Below are 21,645 nucleotides of genomic sequence, written 5' to 3'. Positions count from 1 at the left end.
GGTGGCCTTGCTGGTAACATAAAGTTGGAAAACATACCCCACAAACAAAGTACAATGCTATGGAAAAAGGGTCAGTGCTCCATCCCATTTGCAAGTAAAGTGCATAGGCACATTGTTTCTGAGCTTTTGGGTGATCAGCATCCTTAAAATCTCAGCTCTCCCCCACATACATTTCAAACTTTATACCTGCAAATGTAAGTTTGCACATGTGTGAACAATGAATGGTGGATCACCACAGAAGACAGATTGAGCATCAGTTCCCTGCATAACCCCTCTCTTCACAAATAGCAAAAACAGAATTATTAAAAAATAAATGAATACACCCAAACGTGGGTAACTTGCATTTTCACAAGTTAGTTTTTTTGACCTATCTTCAGCTGATGGAAAAAAAGAGTTATTTCCCTCCCGCACAAAACACACACACACTTCCTACCTGAGGAAGAAATGCCAAGCTATTTCCCCATAAAAGATGAACAAAGTAAGTGTTTCCCTGTAATGAGGGAGGGGGGGGAGAAACCCACCACCAAGCCACAGCATGTGGTAAATTTGGGCAGAATACAGAGGTGGAAGAGTACTTCAAATGACAACTAATGTTATTTTATATCACAGGGCAACGTCACAGCATTCTCTAAAAGCCACATACCAAAATAAATCTTTTTTAACATCTCCAACCCTTTATAGAAAGCTGGTAAGATAACATTCCTGATGCTGAAGTTGGCTGATAAGTTCCCAGTTCCTTATTTGCGTGAAAGTTTGAAATAAAATTTAATTAAGTAAACTGAATAAGGATGTAAAGTTTATATGTCCTCAAACCCCAAACTGAGCTTAGGACTGCTCCATATCACCTATCTCCAGGATCAGGAGACTGTCCCTTCAAAGATACACAACTAACTCCTATAAAAACTGTCTGGAACTCATATTAATGCACAACGATCCCAGAAGATACACCCCAAATGATACACTCACACATCCAGGAGAGTGTCCCCTATGTGATGGCACTGGATCATGTCTGGCCCCTGCTTTCTTTGGCACAGGGGACCAATCGTGTCATGCCAATAGCAACTAATATGTAGAAAAGAATAAGAATCATGCTTTGGCTAACACCAAATCATACACCCACAAGTCACAAGAGTTCCTCTACATGGAATCACATCGAGCCAAACTTTTTTGGGGGGTGCAGGTCAATTATTTAGCTTATTATGGGGTACACAGCCCCCACTCCTTATGTTTTTCTATCTGTTTTGGTTATAATTGGCATGGGCCCACTCACATGATAGTTTCTTTCACCCAAAATAAGTTTTTGGCTAGCTGCAATTCAAAGCCATCTTGTACGAGACACTCTCCTGGATATGTGGGACTATGACTTTGGATGACCCGGAACTTATCGTGACGCACACACAGGGAACTCCTTATTTATTCCTTATTCTTATTTTTTTATTTTGTTTTTTGCTGAAATTGGCGTGGGTGCAGCCACTTGACAGTGTATAGAGAAAGGTTTGGGCCAAAAGTAATCCAATGCCATCTGGTAGAGGACACTCTTCTGAACATGTAGGTGTATGATTTGGGGTGGCCCAAAGCTTAATGTAAGGTGCATAAGCAGAGATACCCCAAACAGGTAATAGTTCCCGAGGGGAAAAGCAAAGGATGGGTTAACATCCTACAATTTGAGTAAAGCCAACCTAAGCCTAAAGAGGCCAAGTGCACTTTAAATACCATAGTCACAAGATTTCCGAACCACTGGTGGGCAAGCTCGTGGCCCACAACGAGAGCCACCCACTGGCGGGAGGAGGAACAGGAGTTTTTGGGATCTATCAGCAGTGCAGTTTCCCTGTGTATGAGAAAGAACAGAGATTGAAGCAATACAACATCAGAGAGGGAAAAACAATTTTAAAACCAAGTCAAGCTACATGACTCAATTAATCAAAGAGTGCTTCATGCTCATGTATGAAAATAGTGGAGTAACATTTCATATTTGTTAGGCGGCAGCAAGGAGGCACATTCTCCAGAGCATGCAAGGAGGGCAAAAAACACCTTCACCCTTCAAAAGCCTCACTTAGACAACAATTTGCTGTGGCCTTTTCACAAATCCATTAGCCCCAAATATCATTTAAATTTATCTCAACGCTACCAACGTTCCTTCAAACCCACAAGAGCTCCCCACAATTCTTCTACAAAAGGGTCTATTGTATCATGAATGAATGAATCTGGGAAATTTTACTAACTGGTATAACTAAAGCATAGAAAGAGGTTTCCAGGTCCTTGCAACTCCTATGGCACAGTAATACTTCCAAACTATTCAGTGGATCCCCTGATATCCACTCTGAGTGGAAGTATCAACATGGCTGCTCCACAGTAACCTATTTAACTAGACATCTAATAATATGACCTTCATTTATGAGATTTTCACTGCCTTGCAGAACTCCAGAAATCTAGATGCCAACATTCTGTTATTCTAGGTAATAGAGCTAGAAGGGTAGTGGTTATTTGTGTGGTTTTGTTTTACTTTCTTGCTGCTTTTTGGAACTGACACGCCAAAGAAAGGCTACAAAATGAGTTGGGCTCAGGGGCACTAAACAACCCCCACACCTATGGCCAATATGCCAGTCTCCCCAATTAAAGCTGTTTTCAATTTAGCCACTAGAATATGAAAGAAGGCATTTAATAAAACAAGAGACTGGCTGAAAAATAAAATAAAACAAAGACATCATGCAATGGTGGACCAAAAAAAGAAAAGAAAAGAGGAACGCTTCCTAATGCTACTTTTGTAGATAGTTGCCAGCCTACACCTCTTCCTTTTAAGTGTGAACAGTAAAATATTGGGCAGGTGGTCAAACCTTGTTCCATCTGCTCCAGTCAACATAACTAGGGCTGCAACAATTAGAGGCTTGGTAAGTTAAAACATTTTGATTGATTAATTGGAGGGGGGGGCAGCTTTTAAGTCTGCAGCTTGAAATGTATTTTTTGTACTTGTAAAAACTGCAGATGGCAAATGCCATCTCAAGAGCCATTCTTGCCTTCTGTAACACATACATGCATCCTTTGTGCAGTTTCCTTTTAAAAAAAAAAATAAAACCTGTCTTCTCGTTCAAGTAATATGGATTACTTAATCAGATCAGTTAAACTGACTGTAACTCACATGATTATTATTTTTTTAAAAAATGGGCAACAAGCCTAACTCCAACACAGTATGGAAAAATACAGTAATTACACAGTACATGTGTCTCAAATTGTCTTGCTTCGTCAAAGATCCCAGATTCTTATCCCAGGATAGGCTTAAAGAGAGTGCCTATTAATTTGACTGAGCCTGCTGCAAACACCACAGAGCTTGCGCTGCTCTCTTGGTATCCCCGGTGACTGAGGGAATAGTTGCTATGTTTATTTATGATAAAATTGGCCTGATGACATCAATAACTATTAGGGACAGCAGTCAAAGGTACAGGGAGAATAGCAATTTGAGAGGAAAGCTAGAGACTCTGCATTATTGTAACCTACTGATAAACTTGACAAGAATTGTTTTAACCTAAAGGGTTTTTAAAAGCTCCCTTTCTCTTCTACCAGCTATATCAGGTGGCAAAGGAGTTTGTAGCAGTGAGCTCAGGGGCTAAGCATTTCTCCCAAGCTATCTGATCAATTTATAGTGATGTCAGAAGGACGCTGGGTATCACTGACATCCAGGATGGGGAGGAAGAGTGAGGTCAAAGTATCAAAGAGAAGGGACGTTCGGGAAGTATGATGTTCAGTACACAAAGCTATGGAACTAGTGTGTTCTAATATAAAGGATGCTCTCGTATGGGTACGAAGTGAGAAAGAAGGAGCATCATGTGTGTGTATATATATATAGGAATATTGGGCTAGAATGAATATTTTCAATACACTACTGAACTAGAACACATTGAATTAGAACATGTATCAAGTCTTCTTCTAAGGGTGCAATTGAAGGATTCACTCCTACACACATGAACATTTTTTGCATTTCTTTAATCTCCCCCATCCCCCACACTATAAATCCTCAAACTGAAGCAGAGATGGGAGAGAGGAGTTTGGTATGATAATTTCGTATGCTTTCTGTGCCTGTGGGAAGTTAAAAGCAATTGAGTATGATGGGAGTGGGAAGCAGCTCATGTGGGAAAACTGAACTTCAATGTACTGCACATGCCACTGAATGCACATTGTAAAAGGGAGCACATAGCCCCCAAATTATTTGGGAATCTTATGGAACGCACATGGGAAGACTACAGTTTGAAAAATATATGAAGAGCTGATCACTCAAAACCAATATGGAAGTAGGAAGCAGGACCAAAATATAGATAAGAGTTATTTTCAGCTTATCATTACATAAATTTTAATTCCTTAACTAGAAATTAAAGTAAAATCCCCGTTCTCTAAAGCGCTGCAGCTAAAAATGCAGATGTATTCTTGACATGGTTAAACATGCTTCCTTTCTCCATCATGACATGAATTTCCCCTTAGCCATAATTAAGTATGCCAACACTAACTGTGGCAGCCCAAGCTAACCAGGATTTGAAATAGATCTGCTTTCAAATCCTGATTAAACAGAAAAATTGGTTAGCCTTAACTACAGCGATCATCAATTTAACTGTGACTAAGGAGAGAGAGGTGAATTTACTTCTAAGAAAAGGTATGGAGAGGAGACGTGTGTTTCCACATCCTGCTTATGATAACTTAATCTTAGATATGAGAGTGGCTGCATTCACACATAATGCTAAACCATAATTTCCTGCTTGAATCTCCAACATGCCACAGAACTCCTCAGCACCTGCCAGGCTTCTGATTATGCTAATTTTAAAGATTATTATTATAATTATTTTTAAAACTGGGGTGTTGGCATGCTGCAAAGTGAAGCAGTAGCCTCGAGTGCCATCTTTATTTCCATGAATGCCTCTGAGCCCAAACAGCATTCTTAGTAGATAGTTTACCTTCTGTGAAATGGGTATTTCCTTTTGCTTTGTGGGGGTAAATATATGATTTGGGATTTGGGGATCAGACCCCACCTCTCTGCCTGTATGCAATTCCTTGGCCATGTTACTTATCTCAGACCCACATCAGTTTGCCTTCTGGGAAATGGATTTTCTTTTAGTCTCACCACTTTGCCTTCTGGGAAATTGGTGTTTTGAGACCAACCATGCCCATTATGACACCCATTTTGTGAATGGGTAAGCCCCCCTCCCACCATGGGAGTAGGTAACTGAGAGTGCTCACAACACAGTTAAAATTCCAAATGTGCCCACTGACTCAAAATGTTTGAGGACCCCGGTTCAGTGTTACGCTTATGTGCACTCTCTCTTCCTTCTCCTCCTCTGACATGGCTAGATGGTCATAAGAAATTTTCATTTCCACTTTCAACTAGTCACAGTTTCTCAATATGTTCAAAACATCAGTTATTGGTGGAGTTAACAATCGTTTCTTGAAAGAAGCCACTTTTATTTTAATAAACCATAGTTAATATTAATCAGTTTGTTCAGGTTCAGACATTAACGAAGCACAGCTAGTTAAAAGTGAAACCTTCTGAACTCCTCTTCATGGCCATGTAGGAGGAGGAGGAGAGGGAAGCCCATGACCCCAAGTCTCATAAATGCAGTACTATGTTTTATAGTGTTATGTGTGAACTCAGCATATCCATATCAGGCTACAGAAGGCCAGGTTTGGACAATCACTGGGGAAAAGAAGCCACTGTGGCTTCTTTACCCACACCACCACATCATTTATCTAATTACCTGCAATATGGCGCAGGTTGTCATGTCATCCGAACCTGGGGAGGTGCACAGCAGGAGTAGCTTCTAAACCTCCCCAGAACTTATGTCTTTTTTTAGTGGTTGTGAAGTGGTTTAGAAGCCATCCCTGCTGCCCACCTTGCCAGGTTCAGACTACATGAGTAACTGTGTTGTGGGTAAATGGCAAGTGCATGAGTGGCACACTGGGGTGGGGGGAGAAGCCAAAGTGGCTTCTCCCTACCCCCCCCCCCCCATGATCATCTGAACCTACTCAAAGGATCCTAATGAAAGATACTGTATTTTTGTTGTTGTTGTTATTCTCATGAATAATTGCCTTCAGAAGATTCTATTTTCCCCCAGGGATCTGCTTAACTACCTATTTTTGTGGAAAGCTCATGTTGCAAAAATGGAAAAATTTAGAGAAGTTGCTGATCATTAATAAGGACAAAGCCCACATCATTACAACTCCCTAGACTTCATCTGATAAATTTGGGAAGTTAGCAAAAAAGGAAAAGGAAAGGAGAACATACAGTATTTTAACAGCATACCTATAAGTAACAAGGCCCCAGTTCTCCATGGCACCTTAATAAAATAAATACAAAGTTTTATTGATATTGATACATACAACATTCTCCTAAAATATTTTGCAATTCAAAGAAAACTTAGATTTCAGAGAAACACAAAGTACTTTACCAGCTGCAAAGTCTGCAATAGCTATGAGATCAATTTTAGGGAGGGGGTACGGAACATTGAAGTACTCCTTATAAAAAGGTAGAGTTTTAGCAGCAACCTATGAAAATAAGAGAAAAAATGTTTGTGAACATGGCATGTAAGTCAGAATAAAGTAGACCTGTCTGTCATTTCCAACTCACTTCAAGACAAAGAACAAGCCATAGGTTCACAAACAGCCTCAAGTGATCCGGTTTGGAGGTCATGGAACGCAGCATTCAAGGGTTGTTAATGCAAACAGGAAGCGGCACATGTGCATTAACTCTTATTCAGACCACTGGAGGTGTTGTTAAAATATCCCCTTACCTCACCTGCAAAGCAGCATAAGTCAGCAGGCCAGCTGCAAAACCTCAGCTGTGGACTAAGTTTTATCCACATTTTAAGCCATATAAAATAAGTTTTCTGTTGAATCTATGTGAGAAAATGTCTGAAGAAACCTTAGGCAGCTGGCTGAAGCAGAGCTGTTTTGTTTTTTAAGCAACTGCCGTAAAGCAACTAAGGATAGTAATATTTAAGCATGTTTTACCTCTAATGCAAACTTTCCTTGTTCTGCTTTCCCAACAGGAGTGTAAACACGGACTAGCACACCATCAGTGGACCTGGTTTCAACGAAGTCATATTCTCCAACCACGAAAGCAACAAGATACGTCGACATCACAGGGGTACGGGTAAATTTCACTTCCACCAGGTTTTCGTCATCGGGATAGGGCCTCCGGTCAGTGACATTCTTTCCAAGGAAAGATGTTTGGAAGAGACTTGTTAGGTTGGATTTCACGAGATGGCAGGAGCTGGTATTTCCTGGGTTATTTTGCAATACCAAATAAATGTGTAAAACTAAGTTCACCAACTTGCTCCATCCTCTCTGTACAAGCTCTTCTACTGTGCAGTGCCCCCTTCCTCCCCAATCTCATTCTATGACATCTGTCTCCTTGATTTCTCTTCATACTTGCAACAGCCTGCCCCTCTATTTGTCAAAGTTCTTTTAGAACTTTTTGATGATCTGGACATAGCCATAGGATCAATCTGCATTTTACTTATTAATCGTTTTAAAGACTTACCATATTTGACAAAGCCACCCTGTCTTTAGGAACCACCAACGAGATATCAAAAGTTGCCTTGATGGCTGGCTCATCCCAGCAAGGAAAGGCCCTGCGAGCATCAGTAGCCTGGAGGAAATAAGAGCATAAACTAACAAAGCATTTGTGGCACTCTGACTGTACCATGTAAGAACAAACACAGTAAATTCAAAGAGCTACATTTCTCAAGTAGAACATAGCCTTTGGGCAACCTGGATCATACCAAAAAAGCAAAACAAAACAAAAGCGACACAAGTGCATTGCGGGTCACAATGGAGAATTGCAAGGCAAATGAAAACAAAGTAAAATCCAAGTAAAATAGAAAAGGTATTCAGGAATCATGCACAAAACTCCATCACTGCCATAAAATGTACAGAGGCTGGAGGAGAAGCATACAAATTTATTTTGCTATACTTGTGCTTTGCAATATGAAGTCTGATGGAGGCTCTGCTTTCCAGTGGAGATCTGCTCCAATAAATACCAAAGCAAAGTGAGCCACTTTGAAAGTATTCAGATCTCCTCCAAAGCAAAGTGGGCCTTCTGTAAAGGAAAGTGGGCCACTCCTGAAGCTTTTAACTAACTTCAGAATTTTGCAGGTACCAGGGCAACTGCCAAAGCCTTGATATCAGAGTGAACAGCGAAAAAGGAACTGATAGCAAAAAAAGGACCTAATAGGTGGCTAAAGAACACAAATGTAATCACTTTCAGAGGATGCAGTTGTGGGTATAAATTTTTAACAAGCAATTGGTTTGATAGAACGCAGAGTGAGCATGGACTGCTCCGAAAGCATGTATGGGGGCAGCTGTCAAAGAGAGATAATGAAGGCTGCACCCTTGGGAACAGCTGATGGTGGAAAGACCGCCCCTAGCAATGACCCTGTTAACCCAAGAGTCCTTGGGGGCAGGTTCTTTCCCAGTCATGAAGTGTACAGCCTTCACAGCCCCAAGTGTAAGTCTATGGAGAGAGCACTGTGTCCACTGACTTGCACAGGGGGTCGGGGGTGGGTGGGGTATTAAGGTTGCATCCCTTAAAGCAGCAAGTGGGGAAGGAAACAAACTCCTACAAGAGACCCTTGGAATAACAGGGTCTTTAGTGGGTTTTTCACCTCCACCAGCCATTTTCAAGAGTGCAACTTTTATTTCAAAGCATGTTTTTCTTCTGTGTACACCCCCTAGTTCCCAGTATCTATTCCTGAAAATTTGTATAAATAGCCTGTCTTTTCTACAATATCCCTTTTTGTGTATACACTACATTTAAACTCTTACCTTTCAATTAAGTGAAATAGGTTATTTGTATCCCATTTTACAGGAGACACACACAGTGGCAGGGATGTATCAAGGCCAATCAGTGCATTCACATGCCAAGCTAGAATTCAAACAATTCTTCCAAAGTTTAAAGTGCTCTACAATGCTCTATCCACTTGTTCAATGTTGGCAATAGATGTGAAGGCAAAGGCTCGGGAATTAGGAAAAGTTTAAGGAGGGGTATTTCTAGTAGACTTCTTACCCCTCCTGCCATTCATACATATCCAAATGCTTATTTTTGGACCATAGCTTCCATTGCTGTGGCTTTTTTTAAAAAAAAAACCCAATGCAAAGGGATCTAGCTAATCATATCTATCTATCTATAATTATAAACACTGTATAATAAGGACTTCCAGTGAATAGCCCTTTACAGTATACAGTTCATCGCCTGAATTGTTACCCCTACTAGACCAGACCACAAGTCATATTTTTATTAAATGCCTTCTGCTTCATTGTCAAAAAGTGGAAACAGGTGTATGTTAACAGAGAGTTAACAGTAAAGTACACAGTGTTCTTGTTAGAATCCAAAGTGCTTAGAGAAAGCATGCACTTCCAATAAAAGTGATAGAATAGGTAGACCACAAATCAAGGAAGTCCATACCTCAAACTGAGTAACAGCAGCAAAGCGAGTATCTCCAGAAGGGGTGGTATATTTACTTCGATAGAAGCCTTTCATTTTATCGTTCAGCTCTCCAACAAAATCTATTTTTAACGTTCCCATCCCTGTGGTTAAAAAAAGAGAAATTATGATGCCTTGCTATATGAAGATGCTAAATCCAGAATATTAAATGGGCCAAAGTATCTGGACTATTGCTGCCACTCTGGAAGAACTTCCTCCCCATCCTGAAGCCACATTCCAATTATGATGCCATTTATCTAGTGTAAATGGCTCATCACTCTTATAGCAGATCAGGGTTACATAGGTTAATATGAGGCTGTGGAGACAAGAAGGATGCTGGGTCTGGGGAAGGCTGGACTTCACAGCCTTACCACAATGCTACATTGTAATGCAGCAGAACAAATGTGCAGAGTTCCAGCTTTGAGGACTTCCAAACTCTATGAGTTAAGCAAAATGGAGCTTTGGCATGGCAGTAGTGGGAGGGAACAGAATAGCTATAGGGATGGAATGAGAGCCACATGGTAGTAGAACAGTAGATTATAGGAGACTTGGGTGATTCAAGAAAGATTCTGCTGAAGTACCGTATTTCTTCGATTCTAAGATGCACTTTTTTTCTCATATAAACATCACTAAAAACGGGGTGCGTCTTAGAATTGCGGGTGCGTTTATTATTTCTTAGAATCAAAGCTTTTTTTCTGTTGGTGGTACTGAAATTAGTGTGCGTCTTACAATCGATGGCATCTTACAATCGAAGAAATACGGTAGTACATCTGGAGGAAGAGATGCAGCCTTATAAATAAAGAGGAGACAGCTGTTTCAGGTGAAAGTGGCAGAGCAGAATATGGCAGGGGGGGAGCTAAAGTCACTCGCAGATACACTTTAGCTTAGAGCAGTGACCTTCAACTGGTCCAGACCTGAGAACCACCTTGGACTCACAACCAGCAACATGGGAGCCATGACTAACATTTTTCTATGACCAACATGGCGGCAACAGCTTTGCTGCAACCCATCTGGACTGATGTCGTGGCACACTTTTGGATCATGACCCAATGATTGAAGACCACTGGCTTAGAGAAAAGGATCTGATGGATAAACCTAAGCCAGATGCAAAGAGGCAGAGGTATGGCTGGGACCACCACTCGTTCCCCCTACACACACTTGGCCCCCTGAGAAACCCGATCATGCGGTCATCTAAAAAAACTGTCAGGATTTGGGACTGATTTTCCAGGTATAGATTTTTAAAGTTTAAGGTTTAGAAGCCATTCCAGACAAGTATGACTACTCTTAGCTGCTATATAAACAACATGGGTAAAATTCCACTGGCATTCTAAGCGTGTGTATGTACGATGACCAAAAATAAGACAGATAATATCATCTTTGTAAGTTGCCCAATAGAAAAAAATAACCTTTGTAGCAACCTGCTGCAATCTTTTAAAACTCAGGAGCATTGCATTTGGTTTTGTTTTTTTGCAAGTGTGATTTTCAAAGAGGAGTGTTAAGTTTCAGCCCATGAGCTAGCAGTAGCTTAACTTGACAAACTGTTCGTTAAATGCCTGAAACAGCACTAAAAGTAATTTACATTATATAATTTCCAGGTGTCAATGAAGTGGAGTGAACAGAGTCTAACATGACTCCAACTCCAAACAGGCAATTCTTCTCATAGCACAGTTTGCTACTACTAACCACTAAATTCTGCAGGCCTGCGCAGGTAAAAATCATTCTGTCACAGAGTGGTGAGTAGCTGTCATAGGTTTCATTCCAAAACTCCTTTTGTAATGTGGAACTCACTACCCATTGAAGTAAGACTTTATTCTAGAATACTCTAACCATAGACAACGTCCCCCCACCTCATCAACTCCCCAGCCTCAATTATGAACTGGAGAAAGGTTCTACTTATGATGCTGTCGATTAGAAAAAACCATTCAGTTGGGATGGAATGTAACACAGCATCCAGAACTGTGCACTTAAGAAGCTTATCTGAATCTGGTGGCTGCATTCAGGTGTTTAGACAACATGGCAAGCTTCCAAACTCTTCCTTGCAGCCACACCAAAGGAGGAAGGGGGAAGCATATTAGTCTAAGGGGAGCCTAGGCTTGTACTCATAACACTAAACTATGGCTTAGCTTTAGCACTATGCCCATGCCAGCCCATACCTAGGAACATAGGGAGCTGCCTTATACTGAGTCAGAACATTGGTCCATCTGTAGATACTAATTGGCAGTGGCTTTCCAGGGTTTCAGGCAGGATCTTTTCCTGCCCTAGCTGGAGACACCGGGGATCAAACCTGGAACCTTCTGCATGCAAAGCATGTGCTCTATCACTGAGCTACAGTCCCTCCTCAGATTTCCCTGCTCCAAAATGCATAATATTGCTTAACTTGTGTCATAACATCACAGTGCCCCTACATAATTGGCTAAGAAAAGGTCGTGCCATGATGTGTTTCTCCATCATCATCTTGCAGCTGCAGAAACCAGTTATGAGAAGCTGGGGAGAGGAAGGAATGCACATGATAATGACACAACAACACAGGGTAGGCAACACTACATATTGAAGGAGGGAATGTGACAGGAATGCAATCTCCACTACTACTGCAACCTGTAGTTCTGTTCTTATAGACAATGCAAGACCTCTTTAACTAGGCTATGTATAATTTCTCATTTGTTTACTTAAACTGAGTTTGTAGATGTGTAACTGAAAAAGATGTGTTTATGCTTTATTTTACCTTATGATTTATTTGTTTTCAATTTCTCAACCCTGATACTACCTTGAGCAAATGTTTTCAAAGGATGTGACAAATGTAAGTAATCTTTGTATTTCTTTTTCTGCTTCTCTCAATTGCTCCTTACTGATTTACTGTGGTTTTTAAAATATATTTGGCTTTGATTTCTGTCCTTTACTTACTCTGATATTAGAAGATACAATGCATTTGGGACAGGGTATTAACAGAGAGAGAAACATTCAAAAAGGTAGAGTCCTTATAACTTGGGGGACATTATCCATCGGGGACAGGCTACAGCTCAGTGGTAGAAAACAAGCTCTGTATGAAAATATTCTAAGATCCAATCCCTGGCATTGCTAGTTAAAAGTATTTCACATAGTAGAGCTAAAAAGGAGGTCTGCTTCAGATCTTAGTGAGTTATTGCCAGTTGGAAGTACTGGTCTGGATAGATCAATGGAGTAACTTCATATGTTCATCCACATTCCAGATCGGTGTGTCAAAGTAACTAGAAAGAAACAAGCCCATGCTCATAAGAAGGGGGAGTGAGTATCTGCCAGTCTCCTATTTGGTGTGTGTGTGTGTGTGTGTGTGTGTGTGTGTGTGTGTGTGTGTGTGTTAAACTTGCATCTTTGTAACTCTGCAACTTTGTTTTGTCCACAGATGGTAAAAAGATAACATCCATATGGAAGTCTAAGCAGGCTTCCACATTCTGGCTGCTTTTGTGCTCTTCTTTGAACAGAAGCCCTTGCTGATCTTGAAGGTGTGGGGCATCTGAAGATACTAGAGAACAGGGGAAGATTGAGAATGCCAGAGACATACCCATCTTTGCCTCTTCTACCTTCACAGGCAAGCCCCCCTCCTTTCCCCCACTCCCAATTTTCCATTCTAAATCCAACTCAGATATGCATCCCAATATTTAGCATCAAATTTTTTAAAATCGCAACACCCTCCCCTTCCTCTCCCAACAAGTCAACATTGAGATCTCCCTGGTTTCAGTCAGAATAACCTTTGACCACACAAATCAACACATCAGACAAACTCTGCAAGGCACTAGCCTTTTGTTAGAGCTTGTTGCTAGGTTCCACAATGCCTTTAGGCGGCCAACCATCCCTTCATAGTCAAGTGAAAACATTTTCCCTCCTGAGATGCATAGCTAGAACTTTTCCCCCCACAATCTTGTGCTGAAGATGTAGGGCAGTGGATACTGTTTCAGGCACCTGATGGAAAACCTAGGCTGCTACCAGCCCCAAGCAAACTATGACAGAAGAAAATTTGCTTTTGCTGGTGAAGGCATTCTCAAGTGAAAGTTTTGCTTCACCTATAAAAGGGAACCCCCCTTTTTAAGTACTTTCAGATGGATTCAATTCTTAAAGACTAATGAAAATCATGCAAATCATCCTTTCTTTTGTTTTTAACTTGATCCTTGGGAGTTTTCTTTTCGTACTTGGCAAAAGTGTTTCTTTGCCACTTCACTTTAAGAACACTACTTCATATATCATTAGCTAGTGTGGTGCAGTGGTTAGAATCATAGACTAGTAGAGTTGGAAGGGGCCTATAAGGCCATTGAGTCCAACCCCCTGCTTCCCCTAGAGCAGTGGTTCCCAAACTTTTTTAGGTAACTGCCCCATTGGTTCCACAAACTCATGCCCAGTGCCCCCTACCCTACGCTATAAAAATCATTAATCAGAATAGTGGTTTTCAATGACCCACTAAGGAAGATAATAATAAAATTCAAAACAGTAACAATTAATTGAAGATTTATTCAAAATCTGAAGCACCAGTTGCGGCGGCGCAGGCTTGCCGAGGGCGGGAGGGAAAAGAGAACGAACACTTCCGTTTTGCAACCAGCATGGCGGGGCACACTAAGCAGGGTATGTCTCTTCATTAGCGTTTTGGTGCTTTTGAAACATTTCAATTCACCATTAATTAATACATGTGTGGATTAATACACATGTATTAATTAATACATGTGCGGATTAATACATGTGTTAAACAGTATTAATACATGTGTGGATTCTTCCCCTATATGGCTTGGAACCAAACTACCTTCTCCCATAAAAATGTCCCTGGGTTTTAAGACCTTCTGGAGAGGCGCTTCCCAGAAAGGACCACCTAGAGCGCCCCCCTGCCATCCTTTTGCCTCTTAGCGCCCCCCCTATGCAATCCCACCCACTTTGGGAACCACTGCCCTAGAGTATTGGACTGGGACCCAGGAAATCTGGATTCTATTCCCAACTAAGCTCACTGGATGACTTTGAACCAGTCACTCTCAGCCTAAGCCATCCCACAGAGTTGTAGTAAGGCTAAAATAGAGAGGAGGACCGTATAAATTTCCTTGGGTTCCTTGAAAGAGGGGGGAAAAGGTGGGATATAAATGTAATAGAATCATAGAATAGCAGAGTGGCCATCGAGTCCAACCCCCTGCTTAATGCAGGAATCCACCCTAAAGCATCCCCGACAGATGCTTGTCCAGCTGCCTCTTGAAGGCTTCTAGTGTGAGAGAGCCCACAACCTCCTTAGGTAGCTGATTCCATTGTCGCACTGCTCTAACAGTCAGGAAGTTTTTCCTGATGTCCAGCTGGAATCTGGCTTCCTTTAACTTGAGCCCGTTATTCTGTGTCCTGCACTCTGGGAGGATATATGTGATGCATATTGGGGCAAAAAAAATCCTAACTTCACACATACACTGATGGAGGTCTGAAATGGGGGTGACTGACCAGGAAAGGGATCTTGGGGTTGCAGTGGATACCTCAATAAAATATCAACCCTGTGTGCAACTGCTGTGAAAAAGGCATATTCTATGTTGGGGATCATTAAGAGAGGAATTGAAAATAAAACTGCCAATACCACAATATTTTTATGCAAATCTATTGTGCGACCACTCTTGGAATACTGTCTAAAGTTCTGGTCACCACACCTCAAAAAGGATGCTGTAGAGCTGGAAAAGGGCAACCAACATCATAAAGAAGCTGTAACAACTCCCCTATATAGAAACTCCCCTATACAGCTTGGGCCTGTTTAGCTTTAAAAAAAGCAAGTAAGAAGGGGACAAGAAAGAGATGTGCAAAGCTGTGCATGGCGTGGAGGATCCAAGATCATCCAAAGAAGCTGAATGCTTATTCATGCAGCACATACACTATGGAATATGCTTCCATAAGATGTAGTGATGGCCAATGACTTGGGATAACTTTAAAAAGGGAATTAGACAAATTAATGGAGGGTAAGGCTATCAATGGCTGATGACTATATCAAGTATCAGAGGCAGTATGCCTCTCAATATCAGGTGCCAGGGAACCCAAGCAGAAGTGTGTGATTCCACTCACGTCTTATTTGTGGGTTTCCTATAGGCATCTGGTTGGCCACTGTGAGAACAGTATGATGTACTGGATAGGCATTGGTCTGATATTTTGGTCTGATTCAGCATGGAAATTCTTATGTCCTCCAATTAACTGTCTATAATGGGAATGGGCCCCCACAATGATTATATCCAGTTTTTGCTTATTTTCCTCCCACCTGCACCCCTTTTCCAAAATCTGCTAAAGGGTCTGGAGTAGATTTTGAGAGAACATAGGTGGAGGGAGAATTGCCCGTCTCCCTATTCCACTGATAGAAGATCTCAATTGGCAGTGGAGAACCCATTGTCCAAACTTACAACTAAGGACACACAGACCACAGCTCCAGAAGGGAGTCACACCATTCCTCCATGTTGCATGCAGTGCTTAGTTGATCTTAATGTAAGTGGGGGCTCACAGCAGTGCTCCAAATGAGTTGGCAAAAGCACACCCAGTCATGCTACAGAGGATTCCTCCCCATCCCCCAGCACACACAAAGTAGACATCTTGCAGCTGAAGGGGAACATCCCCAGCCATGTTATCTAGTGAACGCTGATGTTTCTCTCTCAAGGTGGGTATGCCCATCTAGGGCATAGGTAAGACACCATTTTAAAGGCAGGCTTCACCAGCCAATCAAATTACTTAAGCAGCAAAAAAACAAAAAACTTATAGATGTCTCCCATGTTTCACTGTCCCTCAGGTCTTCTTTACATGTTAATACTTTCAGAAATAACCCAAAGGTATTTCAAGAATATACTTAAAATGTAAAATCAGAAATACAATGTCTGTATCATGCAGGCACACTTACTGGAGACATAGGGTTGATCTAATTGGCCCTAAGTCATAGTACACACCAGCCTTCCCCAACCTGACGCCCTTTAGATTTTTTGGACTACAACTCCCAGCCTTCCTGACTACTGCTGATAGGAGTTGAAGTCAAATACTCCTGGAGGGTACTAGATTGAGGAAGGCTGGCTTACAACAATACTTGGGTTTTGGGGAATAAGTTTTGCTCGCCCTTCTTTATAGCATTTTTATCTTGTCCTTTAGACAAAAAGTCTCCCAAAGTGGCTTACAAAGACAAGAAATAAGATGCTCCTTGCTAAAAATCTAAAAGACATGACACAAAAAGAAAGGGAATAGGGAAGTAGTAGGGGAAAATCACATTTGGGCACTAGTTGCAAAGTTCAGCAGGTCATGGACACAGTGGAAGAAGGGCTTCCTCTCCCTCTGACGGCCTCAGCAGCAACAGTTGGTAGCAGGAGGGAGAGGGCTCAGTCTAACTCAGGTTAGCCAGTGACCTTTGTGAAGGGATAGGTGTTGGCCTCCCTCTTTGCTTGTCATCTGCTCTGTGGGCATCTTGCTGCAGCTGAAGCTTCAACCGTGCCTGTGGCAACTCTAGCCAGGTCATGCAGAATTACCCATGGTGAGGTTGGTAGAGCAGATGGCCCAGACTTAGAGGAACAGATTAAACTAGATCACTTTTTGCCTAGATCATATTTTGGTTTCCCCCCACTAAGGATCCAACTCATTTTCTCATCAGCCCTTGCCTTCAAAAACTGTCATTAAAAAAAAAAATAAAGGATCTAAAATGCATTCTCTGTGAGTGACTCTCTCTGCTCCAACAACCATCCTTTCCATCATCTTTGACTCAAGTGACAATGAAGCTTAGGCAGCCTCTAGTGTTTAACTATTAGTTGGATGATTAGCTTAAATTCAAAAGGTGTGGAGATATAGGGAACTTGACTAATCACTCCATATAAGGATACTTGTTCAATTATCTTGTATTTGTTCGTCAGAGATGGCAGGGATTTTAGACTAAAAATAAAGAGGGGTGGGCAGAGACTGCCATGATTGATTTCTCAGTCTGCAAGCAATTCCAATCACAGTCCAGTTTAAGGAGACACTTTCAATTTCATTATTTAGAACTGCTGACCTCAATTGAGGAACTACACACAAAGGAAAAAGTGGAAGTAACAAAAAAATCACGAATACTTGAAGCACTCCTAGCTCAAACCAGTCATTTAAATTTTTAGAATGGAGCAAACATTTTGAAGCTTTTCCAGAAAGATAGCAGTGTTAGCCTGTAACAGTAAGCACCACAGAGGCTGGTGTCACCTACAAACTAACAATTATTGTGGCACAGCTTTCATGGACCGCAGCCCACTTCATCAGTTGCACAACATACTACTCCTCAGTTGCCACATGCACAGATACATGTAAATTAAGACAGACGCATGGAATGGAGTTGATGTTATTACAAAATGAGGCCAAAAGATAGGCCTCATTTTGCAATACATAATACCCAAATGTAAAAGAATAAAAAGAACTAGAATGGATGTGATCTGAGGGCTGTTAACCTCCTCCCCAGCAAATGGGGCCCTCCCCCACCAAAAGACCTGCTGTGAACTTTTTGCATCACACTTTTGAGGACAAAATCACTTGTCTCCACAGCAAACTTGACACTGTTGTTAGCGCAGTTCCCGTTAAGGTATCTGACACCACCGTCTCACCAATTTTGTGGGATCAGTTTCAGCTGCTGTGGCCTGATGATATGAACAAGGTGCTTGCAGCAATGTGACCAACCACGTGCCCTCTCAATTCAAGCCCCTCTAGTCTAGTAAAAGCTAGCTGAGAGGGTATGACTAGGTATGTCCAGGGAGTGGAGAATGGTTCCCTGCAGAAAGGGGTGGATTCTGCTGTCCTTAAGGAGGCAGTAGCATGACCATTGCTGAAGAAGCCCACTCTGGATCCAATGGTACTATACAACTACTGCCCAGTTGCAAATACCCCTTTCCTAGGGAGTGCACCTGAGGGGGTTGTGGCGTAACAACTGCAAGCACTCTTGAAGGATACTGATTATTTAGACCCGTTCCAGTCTGGGCTTTGATCTGGTTATGGAACTGAATTACAGTGGTTCCAGGGCCAATTCCAGAGAGTAACATTGCATGATCATACCTCCGCCCATGTTGTTTAACATCTATATGAAGCAGCTAGGAGTGGTCATTATGAGATCTGGAGCCAAGTGCCATCAGTATGCTGATGACATGCAGCTCTATCTCCCTGTGACACCTGACTCAGGTGAGGCTGTTTAAAGTCCTGGATCAGTGTCTAGACTCAGTAATGGGCAAGATGAGGAAAATAAAGTGACGCTAAATCCTGGCAAGATGGAAGCTCTGTAAGTGAGTGGTTCCTAAGTCTGGGACATAGGCTTATTGCCTGTTTTGGATGGGGATGCACTGCCCTTGAAAGATCAGGTTTACAGTCTGGGGATGCTCCAGATCCTTTACTGTTACTGAAGGCTTAAGGGGCTGCAGTGGCTTGGAGTGACTTTTACCAGCCAGCTACAGACAGGGATAGCTTAGCCACAGTGGTACAGACACTAGTAACTTCAAGACCAGATTACTGCAATGCAATCTATGTGGGTCTGGAAGCTGGAGCTAGTGCAGAACACAGTAGCTCAGCTGTTGTCATGCAAGTGCTTTGCTGAAGGAACTGCAATGGCTGCTTATATGCTACCGGGCTAGGTTTAAGGTTTTAATACTAGTATACAAAATTCTAAACAACCTGGGACCAGGGTAACTAAGAAAGCACCTTCTCCCTTACCAACCTGCCTGGTCACTGAGGTCACCAGAGGACATGCTCCTGGTGGTTCCATGTGGACCTATGGTGCGAATGTAGTCCACCCGGAGAAGAGCCTTCAGGAAGGTAGCCCACTCCCTATGGAACTCCCTGCATTTGGACATCAGGCAGGTGCCAACACTGTGCTGTTTTAGCACCTCCTGAAAACATCTTTATTTCAGGGAGCCTTCCTTACTGCCTCTGGGTTTGGATATCATGCTAATAACCTATGCATGGGGCATTCAGAGGCTGCTGCTGCAAAGTGGAAGTGGCTCACACACAGTGCGCATCCCTACAATTAACCCATGATTTACCATCGAATGCAACTGTTATGTGTGAATAGCCTCAGTGTGAAATTCAAAGATAGGATGAGCTTTCAAAGCACATTCCAATAGGGTAAATAATAGAGGGGGTGGGGGAAGATACAGACAGACAACACATTCCTGATCAGGAAATACAGCACATTCATTTTTGGACCTCCAAAATTTATTGAGGAACTGTTACCTTTTTGAAGTGTGCTGGGAAAAGAGAGAGTCACTTTCTCATCTTCATTCTGGTAGTTGAATCCCGTGGCATGGATTTCTGAAAATGAAGGGAGAGTGCTTAGAAGTTCTAAATAGGCAACAGCATTTCCTATGATCTCAGGACACTTTGAGACACACAGATCTAGATGGGGAAGGGGAGGGGCGAGCAAAGCCAGCGGTGCACATAGTCAGTGCTTCCATGAGCTGGCTGAGTCCCAAGCACAGAGCTCAACCAGTTTCTGAAAGTGCTGGCCATGTTTCCTTTGCATGTACAAGCGAAGCTGGCTCCCTATCAGAAGCACTGATTAGCAGAGCTCCAGCTGGTGCTTCAGCAGGGGACCCAATGATGTTGCAAGTTGCTTTCCAGCAACAAATAGGCATGGCTCAACTCACAGGAGGAATCCTACAGCAAACGGCAAGGTTCATATGCTTCATAAGGCAATATAGAACCAAAATAACATCTCTGCCTGTCCCAGGAAGGCCATCCTCTCCATCTGGATTTGGGCCAAAGACTCAGGAAATGTGTGAGTGTGTGGAAGGAAAGTTGTAAGCAAGCATAACTTGTGACGTCACACATTATCATTGCTGATCCTGGGGCCCATCTGTTAAGGGATCCAATTTCCTGGCTTCGTGCAGGTTGAACCAACATGAGATAGTCTTAACTCTGGTCTTAAAATGAGGCAGTTTCTTGATACCTGAATGTGCATATATTCACATTTACAGAGAAAACTTACCAAGTTGGAACTTATGATTGTTGCAACAAATTCAACACCATGCTTGATGCTATACAAGTTTTGAGTTTCTGAGCACTATTATGCATTGGTTTTGGGTGTCAGAAAGAGACAATGGTTTCCAGAGCTTTACGTTCTCTCTCCCCTTCCAGCCTCCTGTCACTTCAGACAAAGAAGTGTCACAACATCTATTCTGAATTATGTTCATAGTGCCTTTTCCTTGCCATTGATTAATCACAATTACCCCCAGATGAATTGCTTTAATTTTGATGTGGGGACAAATTTCCATGTTCCAAATGAGTAGCTTCTAGGCAGTTGAGCTACAGCATTTGGAAATTAAATCTTGACAGGAAAATGCTATTTACCTAGAGAAGCCTTCTAAGTAATATTTTCAGAAATAATTCAGATAAAATGCAGGGTTTTCTTGCAACACCATCGATTCTTTCTTTTTGGTAATCCTGTCATTTTTTCTCATAAGTTTCTCAGCCATCTTCTATTTATTTCAGAGTTCTTACTACAGTGGAAAATGTATTTAACTGTTAGCATAAAACAAGTCATCAGAATCAGTTTTCAAAAACAATGCTGAGTCTTGGCAGAAGTGAATCATTATTGAAGAGAGTCTTTCAGGATGTAGACAGCATTACTGAGCAACCCCAACATGCAGATGGGGTTTATTTATTTATTTTGATAGTTTTATGTTTACCCAACCCTTCAGCACTGCGGAACCATATACAAAGATTATTAAGTTAGAGGGTGTGATGTCCAAGTAGGTCTGAGACACAGTATCTCTCTCTCTTTAACTGATTAAACAATTTTAGGTCCTTAAGTTATTACAGTTAATTTGGGAAACACTTAAAATCCACTTATACCCAATCCATCCTCTTTTTCTAGACCAAAAGGGGGAAATGTATAATTTTCTCAATAGAGCTTGCCTGGTAATTACTTTATTGAACACTGGTCTCAAGGAGTTAAAGAAACAGCTTTCCTAACCTAGTGAATGCAATCAGTTTTTTAATATAGATCTACCACATGTTGCTTGCATCAAGATATCTAGTGACACATGGGAAACCACAACCGGGCACTGTTTATCTGGTAGCACAGCAGAATTTGTGTAACCTTCTACTGATCCTGCAGTTTTCTGAATTGGAATTATCAGCTGCAATTCAAGAGACAATCAGTTGGATCCAGATTTAGTCATACTCAGAGTGAACCCACTGAAATCAGTGACACTTAAATTAGTTGTGAACCACGTCCACAG

At 41.8% G+C, this 21,645-nt stretch overlaps 1 protein-coding gene across 1 annotated transcript in view; it reads right to left on the bottom strand.

The window, feature by feature from the left end:
- Window positions 1-21,645, bottom strand: part of NPEPPS (aminopeptidase puromycin sensitive) — an 85,709-nt gene that overhangs the window by 26,543 nt on the left and 37,521 nt on the right. Inside the window, exons 3-9 of the mRNA XM_063138112.1 lie at window positions 19,637-19,714; window positions 9,443-9,564; window positions 7,520-7,627; window positions 6,988-7,188; window positions 6,426-6,522; window positions 6,281-6,314; window positions 1,714-1,828 (exon numbers count right to left, since the gene is read on the bottom strand). Of these exons, the coding sequence (XP_062994182.1) occupies window positions 1,714-1,828; window positions 6,281-6,314; window positions 6,426-6,522; window positions 6,988-7,188; window positions 7,520-7,627; window positions 9,443-9,564; window positions 19,637-19,714 (755 nt within the window). The remainder of the gene's footprint in view (window positions 1-1,713; window positions 1,829-6,280; window positions 6,315-6,425; window positions 6,523-6,987; window positions 7,189-7,519; window positions 7,628-9,442; window positions 9,565-19,636; window positions 19,715-21,645) is intronic.

The sequence above is a fragment of the Elgaria multicarinata genome, chromosome 11 (assembly GCF_023053635.1).
Source record: "Elgaria multicarinata webbii isolate HBS135686 ecotype San Diego chromosome 11, rElgMul1.1.pri, whole genome shotgun sequence".
Lineage (NCBI taxonomy): Eukaryota > Metazoa > Chordata > Lepidosauria > Squamata > Anguidae > Elgaria > Elgaria multicarinata.
This window is presented reverse-complemented; position numbering and strand designations above follow the sequence as displayed.